Source organism: Oryctolagus cuniculus, chromosome 5 (assembly GCF_051225735.1).
Source record: "Oryctolagus cuniculus isolate XC-2025 breed Fujian yellow rabbit chromosome 5, ASM5122573v1, whole genome shotgun sequence".
Classification (NCBI taxonomy): Eukaryota; Metazoa; Chordata; class Mammalia; order Lagomorpha; family Leporidae; genus Oryctolagus; species Oryctolagus cuniculus.
The window spans coordinates 88,267,488-88,280,829 of record NC_142871.1 but is presented as its reverse complement, the minus strand read 5'-3'; the positions used below and the strand labels follow the sequence as shown (position 1 = coordinate 88,280,829).

The following is a 13,342-nucleotide window of genomic DNA, read 5'->3' as shown; positions in this document are numbered from 1 at the left end:
GGCACCAGTTCGAGTCCCAGCTGCTCCACTTCTGATCCAGCTCTCTGCTATGGCCTGGGAAAGGAGAAGAGGTTGACCCAACTCCTTGGGCCCCTGTACCCACGTGGGAGACCAAGAAGCAGCTCCTGGCTTTGGATCGGCACAGCTCCGGCCATTGCGACCAGTTGGAGAGTGAACCAATGGATGGAAGACCTCTCCTTCTCTCTCTGTGTAACTCTGACTTTCAAATAAATAATAATAAAAAAAGAAACTTAAAAAAAAGAAGTTACGTATTTTGGATAGAAAACTTTGTCTTATATTTTTATTTTATTACCTTGTATTTATTTTCAGTCTCTTGTTTTCTTAAATAATTATCTGTGCTTACAAAGCCAAAAATCTGACACTTAAAATTATGGCATTGTCCAGACTGAAGTTATTAGCACCATCTGCTTTATACTACTTTTTCCCAATTTAATGTATTTCCCAGTGGTCTATGCTTTATCCTCAGGGCAACAGGAAGCTTAAAATTCTTAAATTTTTCATAAAACTTTTAAAGCCTTTAGTTAAGATGTTCCTCTAAAATCATGTCAGTCTTTTATGGGTAAAATGCTGAAATTACCTCAGTAGTGTTAAGTTGCAAGAATACTGTGTCAACTCTCTTACAAGGTAAGTCAGTAATTCACCGTAACCCGGGATTTCCTTGTGTTGTAAGTATAGTCTTAGAGATGCATGCTTACTGTGGAAAATCCTTCCTGGCAAATGCTAGAAAAGAAATTGTCAAATCAGAAGATGGACATCTTTACCCAGCAGTAAAGTTAGGACGAAGACATGCAGTAGATTTGATTAGACCTATAGCCTTTAGACCTGGGCAAGGGGGGCACCTGCCCTAGGTTCCACTCTTGGAGAACCCCGTATAGCTGTCCTCCAGCCACACCCCTTCCATGGTACCTCTTCCTCGGGGTGAAGATGTGCAAGGCCATGATATGTCCACCTGGTGTATATGCTCTTTCTTTCAGCACCGTAGTCTTGCCATCTGGAATCCCAGGATTGCTTGACCAAATGGCTGTAAATCCACTTCTACCCAAGGAGTGCTCAGAGCTGTTTTTTAGGAGAGATCATGAGTAGCCTGAAAATGTGAACTGATGTGTCCACACCTGTGTAAGGCTCCGCTACTGTCAGAGCTGAGAGTGAGAAGTAGAGAGTTGCAGGCATAGGGCCCAAAGGTCTTCTCCCTTCCTACTCTCACTGTGTCATGTTCTTAGGAGTTTAAGAGTCTTGAGTTTGAACCTAGCAGGGAATTTTGAAGGTGAGTATTCTAAAGTACAGCATAAAAGTAATTTATTGACAGTTATTTGCAGATTTGTAATTTTTTTAAGTATTTTGATATATATTGTGAGTCTCTGGTTGTATTTCTTAACTTGGGTCCCAGAAAGGGTCTGAAGGAGGGAGATCATTTGACCTTCGATTTCTCTTATGGGTGGGACTCTGTCCTTTAACTCTTTGATAACCCTGGTTACTCTTGCAGGAGAACTTTAGGGTAGTGACATTAGCCAAAATCTGATCCAAACCTACGCCCTGACACTACAGTGAGGTGGCCTCAAGTAATGCCCTCGTTTTTGTGTTCTTTGATGCACTCTGAACTTTTGTAATTATTGAGCAAACCATGTTAATAGGTAGAAAGATTGAATGACTGGAATCTTTGCAGGACAGAAGAAAGAAGGAAAGTTGGATCCAGCTATGCCCAAAATGATTTCTAAGATTATATGTGAATTTCAGTTTTCTACTCCTTGTTGATTATTAACTGTTGAGCCTCATTTGTTAAGATCTGGGAGCAAATTTTTCTGTACCTACTTAAGTTTTTTTTCTTAAAAATTGATTGACAGATTGATTGATTTGAAAGGCAGAAATACAGAGCACAAGAGAATGAGATCTTCCATCCGCTGGTTCACTCCCCAAATGGCCGCAACAGCCAGAACTGGACTGATCTGAAGCCAGAAGCTTCTTTTTGGTCTCCCATAGGAATGGCAGGGGCCCAAGTACTTGGGCCATCTTCTGCTGCTTTCCCAGACGATCAGAAGTGGAGCGGCCAGCACATCAGCCGACACCAATATGGGATGCCAGTGCTGCAGGCAGCAGCTTAACCTGCTAGGCCTCAGTGCTGGTTCCCCTACCTCAATATTTTAAGAAAGAGAGGATAATTAGGATAAATGCATTATCAGGATTGATTGCTTTACATCTCTATAAGTACTGGTTTCTAAGGGAGAAAATAAGCAAGCCAATATCATGTCTACTGTGGTATACTGTTTATATCGAAAAGAAAATTTATTTTCTCAGCTTGGAATAGTAATTTCAAGTATTTCCAATATTTCTTTTTTCTTTTTTTTTTTTTTTTTTGACAGGCAGAGTGGACAGAGAGAGAGACAGAGAGAGAGGGTCTTCCTTGCCGTTGGTTCACCCTCCAATGGCTGCTGCGGCCAGCGCGCTGCAGCCAGAGCACCGCGCTGATCCGAAGGCAGGAGCCAGGTGCTTCTCCTGGTCTCCCATGGGGTGCAGGGCCCAAGGACTTGGGCCATCCTCCACTGCACTCCCTGGCCATAGCAGAGAGCTGGCCTGGAAGAGGGACAACTGGGACAGAATCTGGCACCCCGACCAGGACTAGAACCCGGTGTGCCGGCGTCGCAAGGTGGAGGATTAGCTTATTGAGCCGTGGCGCCGGCTTGTTTCCAGTATTTCTATAACTCCTTGATTGCTTTTGTTTTTTAATTATTATACCACAAACCTGGCATCTTCAGTTTGTCACTTAAATTAATTTTCCAGATTCTATAACCTATACCTTAAGCGTAAAAGTTTATTTCTATTTTAATCATTTTGATGGTTAAAATGTTTTATAATTTACATATACACTTAATATATGTTCATAAGTAGACATAGCAATGTTTACTTTTCTTGCCTTCATCAAGGAGGTATTCTAAAAACAATTTTAAATCATTTTAAGTATTTCACTGCTAATTGCTTTGGGAAAACAAACGAGGTAAAACACAGACCTGAAGGCTTACATATTTACAGCATTCATCTTTGATAGGCTTGCCTTCTTCATTAGCCTATAGGTTAGTAAAAGACAAATCTGTTTTGTTTGATTTTGTATCTTAAGCACATACAATGTGGCATAAAGTGTATGCTCAACAAATATATGTTGTGAATGAATGAAGGTCCCCTGATTACTTTTTTCTTTAAAAAAAAAATTATTAGACACAGAGAGCAAAAGAGAGAGTGAGCAAGTGAGCAAGGGAGAGAGTATGTGCTTCCATTCGTTGGTTTACTCCCCAGATGTCTGCCACAGCCAGGGCTGGGCTGGAGTTGAGAGCCGGGAAGTCATTCCAAGTTTCCCACATATGTAGTAGGAACTTAATTAATTGAGGTGTCACTGTCGTTTCCCAAGATCTGCAGTAGCAAGAAGTTGGGACTAGGAGCGAGAGCCAGAATGAACCCAGGCCCTCCAGTATAGGACATGGGCATCTTAACTGCTGGACTAAATGCCTGGCCTGCTTCCCTGATCTTATTTCTGAACAAAAAGTGATTCAGGCAATCCCTCCTTACACCCCAAAATCTGAAGATGTAGGCTTAGTCATAATGTCAGTGAGAAGGCATCTCTAGTGCCCAGGCAAGAGCTATATTTTCCGAGAGCAATTCATGTTTCTTCTTCCTACCAAGAAGTCTGATAAAGTAACTAATTCTAAACCTTTGGAAAATTAATTAAGTCTTTAAAAAGCTTAATATCTCAGACAGTTTCAGTTTATAATTCTACAGAATTCATGTTTTAATTCAATTTCATGTTCAGACTTACTTTTCTAAAGCCAGGAGAAGTTAACAGGGTTATAGAATGGTTATTGGCAAGATATGAGTGTGATTCATTTATTCTTCTAATGTCCATTTTTAAGTTCTTGTTGTAGGAACATTACAGCTTTAGAGGAAGACATCTGTTGTAGGCTTAACCAGAAAATAAAGTATGAGAGAGCTTCAAAAATTTTATGGAAAAATGGAAGTATAATGTGTTTATTTTGGTGCAGAAACATTGAAATTCCTGCATAGTTTTTTCATGTATATGGTTTATACCACTGTAAAAGTAAAACCTGAAAGGTAGAATTATTTGAAAATAAATTTGAGAAGTAAAGTAAATTTTAATTTCTTAAAATAGTTTTAATGTACTGTAATAGATATGAGAAAATTACACTTATTTTATAAAATTCATTTTTCATATTATAGAAATGTAAGTTTAAGTATCTCAGGAAATGAAAAACTTTAACCTTCTATTATTGATGAATTTTTAAAATATGTAGACATTTCAGTGAAATTGAAACTCTCTGGAGTATAAAAGCTGAGTATGTGCTTTTACTTGATGGCCTGCTATTATTAATTTATGTATCACTAAGAGAAAATGAACCACCTTCTAGGTTTATACTACAGAAAGTGCCAGTTAATTTCCAAGGAAGAGGTCACTCATGATACAAAGCTTTTCTGTGTGATGCTGCCACCAAGCACTCATCTTCAGGTGCCCACTGGGCAACATGTTTACCTCAAGCTGACTATTACAGGTAAGAGAACAGAGGCTTTGGGCGCATTTCTTCTTCCTTAAGGAGTTCACACTCAGTATTGATGTCTTTATGAAGCAACCATTTAGGTTATTAATAAGTGTTTCTGGGCAGCAAGTTCAATAACTGGTATCTTCCCAAGTGCAGTTATTGCCCAAGTATTTTAACTTACATATGAATTAACTTTATATATATCAAGGAACCACATGAAAAGCTTTTTTCTTTCAAATGTGTGGTGATGCTTCTGTTTGGAATTTGGTTAGCTAAAGCTATAACATGAATTCTTTATTTTATCCTTTTATAGAAATCATATATTCTTTTTATTTTAGAATTTTTTACCTTTGCCACATTCAATTCAAACATAAACATTATATATATATTTATATACACATATGTACAATTTTTCTTAAAGAGATATTAATATCACACGGTGAGGGATTCATGACAATGATCATGATGTGGGGAAAGAAGAGCATATTATTATTTATATAGTATGATTCAGTGAAGTAGTACTTAAAACTACCCAATGATGTAATATCCACACAATTTTTATACTCTTTATATTAATCTCCACAAATAAGAAAAATTGTGATATTTGTCTTTCTGGGTTTGGCTTATTTCACTTAGCAATTTCTTAAAATTAGTTGAACATTTTTTCATTTAGTTACCAAGATTCTTTATATATATAAAGTATTAACTATTAAAAATGTAAAGTAAAATAAATTCTTCCACTTCTCCACATACTTTCGCTGGCCATCAGCAACCACTTGTAAATTCCTTCTTACATCCATCCCTGTGGTCAGCTTTTGATACAACTTTTGTTGTGGCCTATTACAAAGCTTAAATGCTTATGGAATAGATTGCTGTCTATTATTAGCATATTATTATTTCCATTATAGGTTTATTATTGCTTTGTTAAAATTATGTCAACATATATAAGCATGGAGTATATACACATGTGTATACCATATACCTGTAAGACATACAGTTAGAATTATTAATATACATTAGGGGCATCATCTTATATGTATACCCATAACATCATAAAATATTGTATATTTCATCTTCATTAAGAGTTTCTTAGATTTTTAGAGTTTAACTTATTTTTTGTGATTTCTTTCCTCTAGGTACAGAAATAGTAAAGCCATACACACCTGTATCAAATTCCTTACTCTCAGAGTTCAAAGAACCAGTTCTTCCCAACAATAAATACATCTACTTTTTGATCAAAATCTATCCAACTGGACTCTTCACACCAGAACTTGATCATCTTCAAATTGGTTAGTATTTTTGTAAACCTTGTGCTCTAGGTTGAATCAAACTAACTGTAGTTATCTCCAAATGGAAGTCTGTCAGATATCTTCACTCAAGTTTAAGATATTTGGCAGTCAGCCATTAAGTTCTGTTAAGTCTGCCTCCTTGTGACTTTGTAATCTTTTCCCCTAGCCCTTCTGCCACCCTGTTATGGCAAGCCTTCATCATTTCTCTCTGGTCTCTAACTGGTTTTTCACAATTCTTTCTACCTGCTGTTGGTCTCTTTGTTTATCTGCATTTTCCAGTCCTTGGGAATGAACTTAATCATGTTGCCCTGAAGCTTTGAAACCTCTGCTGGTCCCCATTACCTGTACTGATTCAGTCTTCTGTGTTCCCTACAGAACATGATCTTCCCAGCTTCATCTCTTGGTATACAAAAATACTGTGCTCCTGACAGTTCTACAAGTTTGTCATCCACATTCATTGGTACATTCAGTTGTTCATCAACCCTTTCTCTACTGACCAAGTGCCTTACTTTGTAAAAGATCCAACAAAATATCACTTTCTGTGTGAAACCTCCCTCCTCAGAAACCTCTAATAAATAAAATTACCTCTGTTTTTAACTCTGTTATAAGAACAAATACATAACAGAGTGTCAATAAATGTACTTAAAAGAATGGATAAGGGGCCAGTGTTGTGGCAGAGCAGGTTAAGCCTGTGATGCCAGCATCCATATGGGCACCGAATCAACACCTGGCTGCTCTACTTCTTCTTCTTTTTAAAGATTTTTTTTTTTTTATTTGAAAGTCAGTTACACAGAGAAGGAGAGGCTGGTTCACTCCCCAATTGGCCGCAATGGCCGAATCTTTGTTGATCCGAAGCCAGGAGCCAAGAGCTTCTTCCGGGTCTCCCATGCAGGTGCAGGGGCTCAAGGACTTGGGCCACCTTCCACTGCTTTCCTAGGCCATAGCAGAGAGCTGGATTGGAAGTAGAGCAGCTGGGACTTGAACCGGCGCCCATATGAGATGCTGGCACTGTAGGCAGTGACTTTACCTGCTGCGCTACAGTGCAGGCCCCTGCTCTACTTCTGATCTACGTCCCTGCTAATGTAGCTGGGAAAGCAGCAGAGGATGGCCCAAGTCCTTGGGCCGCTGCACTCAAGTGGGACAGCTGGAAGAGGCTCCTGGTTCCTGACTTTGGCTTGGCCCAGCCCCCTCATTGCAGCCATTTGGGGAGTGAACCAGCAGATGGAAGATCTCTCTCTCGCTTTTCATTTCAAATAAAAATTTTTAAAAATCCTTCAAAAAAGAAATAGGTAAAAGACCTATAGTAAATACTTTGGGATTAATGACCTCACTTATTGCTCCAACTCCTATTCTCTTATGTTTTCTGCTCCTAGTTCTGTATTTCCTTTCTGCTGCTTTTTACCTAAGACAAAGTGTTCTTTCTAAGACAGCATTATCAATATATTGGAGTAACATTGAATTGGATCACTAAAATTGACAAATTAAAAAAAGTCACATTTCTTGGAAATTCATCTTAGAAATCTACATATAATTGCTATGGTTAGTCATTCATGCTTTGTTACATAAATGAAAATAGTGTTTGTGAATGTGAACGTTACATCCATATGATTCAGTGGAAACTTAAACAGTGATATTACAACTCTTTCTAAAGATTCTGTGAACAAAGGAAAGTGGAGATTTCATCTAGAGCATGGAGCAGGAAAACCCAAAGAACAAGATGAAGTATTATTTCAGCTTCATTCAGGGAAGCTAGACATGATATAAATACTTGTGTCACTTAAATAGTTGTATTTTTGCATGGTATGATAACTCATGAACCCTTACCATGGTGTAAATGAACTGTCCCATAAAATTATTCACCCCTTTGTTTCAATCCTTGTTTACCAAGCAACTTTTATGTGATTAATATGGTTTTCCAAGTGTTTTGATGCAAGGAATAAGGTACTTGGGTTGGGACATGGAATGTTCAATTCACTAGATACTGTCAGTCACTTGCCATTTTTGCATGTGTATTTTAATGTCTTATGAATTTGATTAGTGACAGTTACACTGCCTGAGTCTAATCAGAGTTGTGGCGTTGGAAGGATTGTGAATAAAAGTTACCAATAACCATCTGCCTATTTCCTAAGGACATGCTGATCTTCTGATCCCTTTCAGCCTATAACAAAGAGTTTCTGTCACTTTCAAATGCTTAATTCATCAAATCAAGATTGTTACTATCCCTGTAATGGAAAATACGGAAAAATTTTGAACATCCATGCAGTTTAAAGTAATTGGACTATTTAAAATAATTTAAAAATCATGAACAGCTTTATTTTTCATTTTTAAAATTATAGTGGAAATTTCCAAATGTAGTCCTACAGGCAGTTTTCTTACATGAGTAATTCATGGTGGTTAAAGCAACAGCAGTAAAGAATATGGGCCATAATTTCTTAACTGTTTTGATCCTAGATTAGAAAGGTACATGCCCCAGGTACAGCTGACTGCTTTTCTGATTTTGCTGTTTTTATTGGAATTATAACAGCTTTTCTTATTTTAATTGATGTGTCATTTAAAAAATTTGATGGAGGAAAAGTTAGCATATTAACTAACCTAAGATTGTAGAATACATTTCTATTTCACTTTTCTCTCCTACTAATTGTATTACAATGGCTAATAATCAGTATGTACACAGTGAATATCTATTTTTTGCCCAGTGCCATATAGTACAAATATTCATGAACTCTAACTTTTAGATGCTTGTAATTTAGTCTAGCTACAATCCTTTATCATAATTTATGGGTAAGTACAGTGTGATACTTTATATATCTCACACTTCAGATAATTTGAGAAAGTAACAGTGGGGCATAATAAAATCTCCTTATTAACTTAATTATAATGATATAATTCAGGCATATTTGGGGGCCTAATGATCACCTCTAGCACTTCTTAGATCCTCTAAAGGCTGATGTGCTCTCTGAAGTTATTTATCACTCATCATTGTTCTACCTGTAGCTACTTTTAGCATTCTCAGTTTCTCTGCTGGGTTTTTCATTTTTCTGATTTAGTTTATATTTCATTGTATAGGAGATTTTGTTTCTGTAAGCAGTCCTGAGGGCAATTTTAAAGTATCCAAACTCCAAGAATTAGAAGATCTCTTCTTATTGGCAGCTGGAACAGGCTTCACACCAATGGTTAAAATACTGAATTATGCTTTGACTTATATACCCTGTCTCAGGTATGTAATTTTATCTGTAATTACTATCCCTTGTGAGGCTGTTGTATTAGTATAAAGCTTTCTAAACTGAGTATGCATCAGACCCTAACAGACATATTCTTACTTCCTCATTTATCATTTCTTAGTCTGCCTTCTCCAGACCTAGCTATTTTATTAACTTAGATCTATTATCTCATGGTAGTTTTTGATACTTTTGGTTCTAAAAAATATTCACCCTAGTTCACTGTAGACTTTCAATTTGTATGTAATTTAAATTTTTTTATTTAAATCTTTCTGAATTTGCTTTTTCTTTCTTTTAAGGAAAGTGAAGCTGATGTTCTTCAATAAAACAGAGGATGATATAATTTGGAGAAGTCAGCTGGAGAAATTAGCATTTAGAGATAAAAGGTACTAAAATTGTGTTAGTTCTGCATTTAAATATTCATACCTCTATAGTAAGTGTAGGCCTTATCTTCTTTGGTTGAAACTTTGAGTTGATCAGGAAGCTCCTCCTTCATAAAACCCTAATCAGTAATTCTCTGAATTTAAATCATATGATTGCCTCCTCCCCAAGAAATACTATCTAAGTATGTGTCAAAGAAAACGTATATTGGACTCTCTGATCATGTTATGTAATTTTTACTGAATTTTACTGAATATTTCATTATAGTCATTTTGGCAGTTAAATGTTTTCCTGTTGTAATGCAGCAGATAAAATAAATTTGGTGAAAATAGTTTCAACAAATTGGATTAGCACTTTTTTGAAAAAAGGAATTTGTTTTACTTTAGATTTTTAAGGTCACAGCAAATACATGCTAATTACTACAACACAGTTCTCAATTCTCATATTAATGCAAACAGAACAGATTCACTGTAGTTCTAGTGCAGAGAGAACAAAAGAAATGAAGTTCCTAGATACAATTTGTACCACTAATAATCCTCAATATACAGTTTGAGAAATGCTGAAACAGGCAATAGAAAAAAAAAAAACTAGTCAAGTTAACTCACTGATATAATGAGGCAGAAATACTTTAAATTTATTTCAATAAAAAACAACCCAGCACAGTCAGCTGAAATAAGAATATAATTTAACAAGCATATGGCACATCTTCCCTAAAGATTTGAAAGCAATAGGAAATTCAGAACAAGTGTTTTGTTTTGTTTTGTGTTTTTTACAAAGAGTGAACTGGATAAGCTTTCACACTTTCTAAAGTATTTTTGTAACAAATGGTGTTTCTGAGACTCTCAGGATGTGGTAAGTTGCACAAAATATCTGATGTAAATGTTTGCATTTATAATAACATAAATTCTAGACCTTTTCATTAGCGTTAAAATCTAGAGAAACTCAGTTAGCTATCCCAGGGGTGCCAGGTTTTTCTAAGTATTTTCTGAATATCTGTAGTAAAATAATACAATGATCTTTTTAAGATTTTTATCTCCTTGTTTGTTGTCTCCCATCATCTTCCCCTTTCTCTTTTAATAAATGACTTCCACAAATTAAGAATAGTTTATCCTTGAAATGTTTACTATTCTTTAAAAGCTTAAAACTGAAATCTACAAATATTTACTATATTTAGGTAACTGTATAGCTATTTTAGAGAGTGATTTAAAGAAAAATTTTTATGTTTTTAAAGTGTGTTTTATGCTTGGAAGCATTTATTGAGAAGCCTAAAGATCTAAATTCTAGTTCCTGTTCTACTCCTCTATAGCCTGAAACTTTATTCAAAAATTACTTCATTTTATGGTCTTGCCTCTTTATCTTTACCATAAAATAACTGTGTCTGTCTTGCTTACTTCATAAAGCTGTTGTGAGAGTTGTAGGAATTAATATAGGTGCTTTGGAAACTGTGAAATCATCCCTTAGATGTTTGTATTGGGCTTATAGAGAACTTGTATGTACATGTGTTTGGTTTCTTAACTCTCAGAGCTCCTGTTTTCCTAAACAGACGTTTAAAAGAATGTAAACAGATAGAGCTTGGTTTGTTAGCTAGGGTTGGGTTTTGTTTTTTGGTGTTTTTTTTTTTTTTTTTTTTTTTAAGTATATCTGGTGGTTTGATAAAGATCTTCTTTGAGATAGTTTCTTCATAAAAATTTTATAAAATTCTAAAAGAAATTTAACATTATTTTAATAAAGAGACATACTTTTAGTTATTAAAAGGAGTTAAACTTGATTTTCAAATTAATTGGTGAAAAGGAGTGTATTGACATCCTCTGAACATAAAGTGTCTTTTAACAAAGTCAACTTTGCTTTTGTTTTGGGCTTCATAATTTGGGTTGGTGGGATTGCATAGGCTGGAGTATTGAGGATGTTCAAGAAAGGCCTCCTTTTCCCCTTCTGGATGCCTGGCTCTAAGAGCACTCACCAGGAGAGTGATGCTCTCAGTGTGCTGAAAGAAGTGGTAGGGTTCTGACTGCCCGCCTGCCTCCTCCTCCCTGTCTCTGCCTTCTCCTTCTCTTCTTGCTGTCTCTTGCTCACCGCTGTGTGCTCATTCCCTCTACTGCCAGGCCTTTTCCTTCCTTTCCCTGTAGACTTAGCTCTCCTTGACTGAGACACTCTATTGGTACTGACTTCTGGCCACTTGTCTGATTCACAGTTCCCAAAGATTTCATGGTCTTTTTTGAGTGAAGTCAGGACTGACAGGAAAACAAAAGATCCATGTTTATGTAGATGGTTTTGGAACATTTATCAGGAATTTTACCATATTCTATGGTTTTTTGTAGAAATTGAAGAACTCTAGTCTTAAAGGCATACTCATGAGTTTTGGTAATGCTATTATATCAAAACAATTATTGTGCCCCATAAATGAGAGGGAAAATAAGCATTCAGTTTTAACGTCGGGTGATTTTAGTCATCCCTGTTTTTAGTTAACATTTAAACCTGTTCATTTTTTACTGTACTGAGTCACTCTTTCCCACCCCTTGACTCCCATTTTTCTTTCCTAGTTTTGGCAATAAAGTTTCTGATGATAGAAATGTGTTATCTAAACACATTTCCTTGATTAAACTACTATTGGATTGTGAACATAGAAAAAGTTTCTGAAATGTTGTAGTTAAAACAAGTGAAATACCCTTCTCTGTAGATTTCAGTCTCAGCATTCCACATAATCCTTTGTAGAACAAGAAGGGATAGGAAGAGTTAGGCTGGTGGGTGAGCTAATATTTCCATGTTCGGCAAGCATGCTATGCTTGTCCTCAGGGTTTATCTGGATGAAATCATTCGCAGACAAAATTCTTCCAAATAACATTGTAAAATAGCAACTGATTAACCTGTGATCTTGAGCAAGTTACTTGCTGAGCCTTGATTTTCACATCTATTAGAAGAGAGGCAAACCCACTTAATAGACTCACTTGGGTATGGGGATTAATGAGCTACCATATGTAGTATTAGCATGCTTGTAACACTTTTGTGAAATATGTGTGCATATCTACTCTACCTGTATGGAGGCCCTTACAGAAGGATAAAATACTGCATGGATTTATTTTCTCATGCATTCCCAGGAATGTGTCTCTTCATTTTTCCTTATTTCTACTCTCAGTAGAAATGCCAAAAATAAAAAATAAACAGGTGTTCTATCAGTATTTTTGAGGATATTTTTCATTCTATTTTAATCTGTTATTAAGTATGAAGTTTGAACAGAAAAAAAGTGAAAGCTTACCAGATTTTACCTAAATGTGTTCACATACTTGATTATTAAATCCAGCCACTGGGATTCAATTCACAGCATTCCAAGCCTTACAAAATCATGAATATTTCTTAAGATGCAAGAAAACCGTAGGCAGCCCATAAACAACTCATAGACAAGCCAAGGTCAGTCTTGGCTTGTGGAATTCCTGGGATGAGAAAGTCACGTACTCCCATGTTGAAGGAGGATGCACTCTGTTAAAATTAACTGTGTTATGACTGTGTTGCAGAAAGCCCGATAAGTTGCTTGCATGTGTTGTTAACTTCTGTGTTGCCTTGAGCTGCAGCTGGTTATGTATAAAATATCACTGAGACGCTGGAATAAATGAGCCTTCATCAGCCTGTTGTCTTGGCTCCATTCTCTGCACCCTTGTCCCTCTTTTCCTTCCCACTCCCTCCTTCAGGTTCCGTTTGACTGGTGTGGCTGGCCTGCACAAACAGTAGGTAAATACTATGTGCAAGTAGTTAATCAAGCTAATTAGTTTATAAAACTGAAAATTCAAATTAAATTTCGATTACTCTTCTCTCAAATATGTGAGCAGTGTTATAAGGTTCAGTTGATCTAGTCTTATACATTGGTCTACCTTTTCCCATAAATATAATGTACTGTTTCAGT

At 36.2% G+C, this 13,342-nt stretch overlaps 1 protein-coding gene across 4 annotated transcripts in view; it reads left to right on the top strand.

The window, feature by feature from the left end:
* The window catches only part of CYB5R4 (cytochrome b5 reductase 4), a 189,966-nt gene that overhangs the window by 91,060 nt on the left and 85,564 nt on the right, over positions 1-13,342 (top strand). For all 4 annotated transcript variants that reach the window (XM_008263160.5, XM_089332946.1, XM_070073823.2 and 1 more), the window contains 4 exons: positions 4,431-4,571; positions 5,696-5,848; positions 8,915-9,065; positions 9,366-9,452. In XM_008263160.5, coding sequence (XP_008261382.1) covers positions 4,431-4,571; positions 5,696-5,848; positions 8,915-9,065; positions 9,366-9,452 — 532 coding nt within the window. The remainder of the gene's footprint in view (positions 1-4,430; positions 4,572-5,695; positions 5,849-8,914; positions 9,066-9,365; positions 9,453-13,342) is intronic.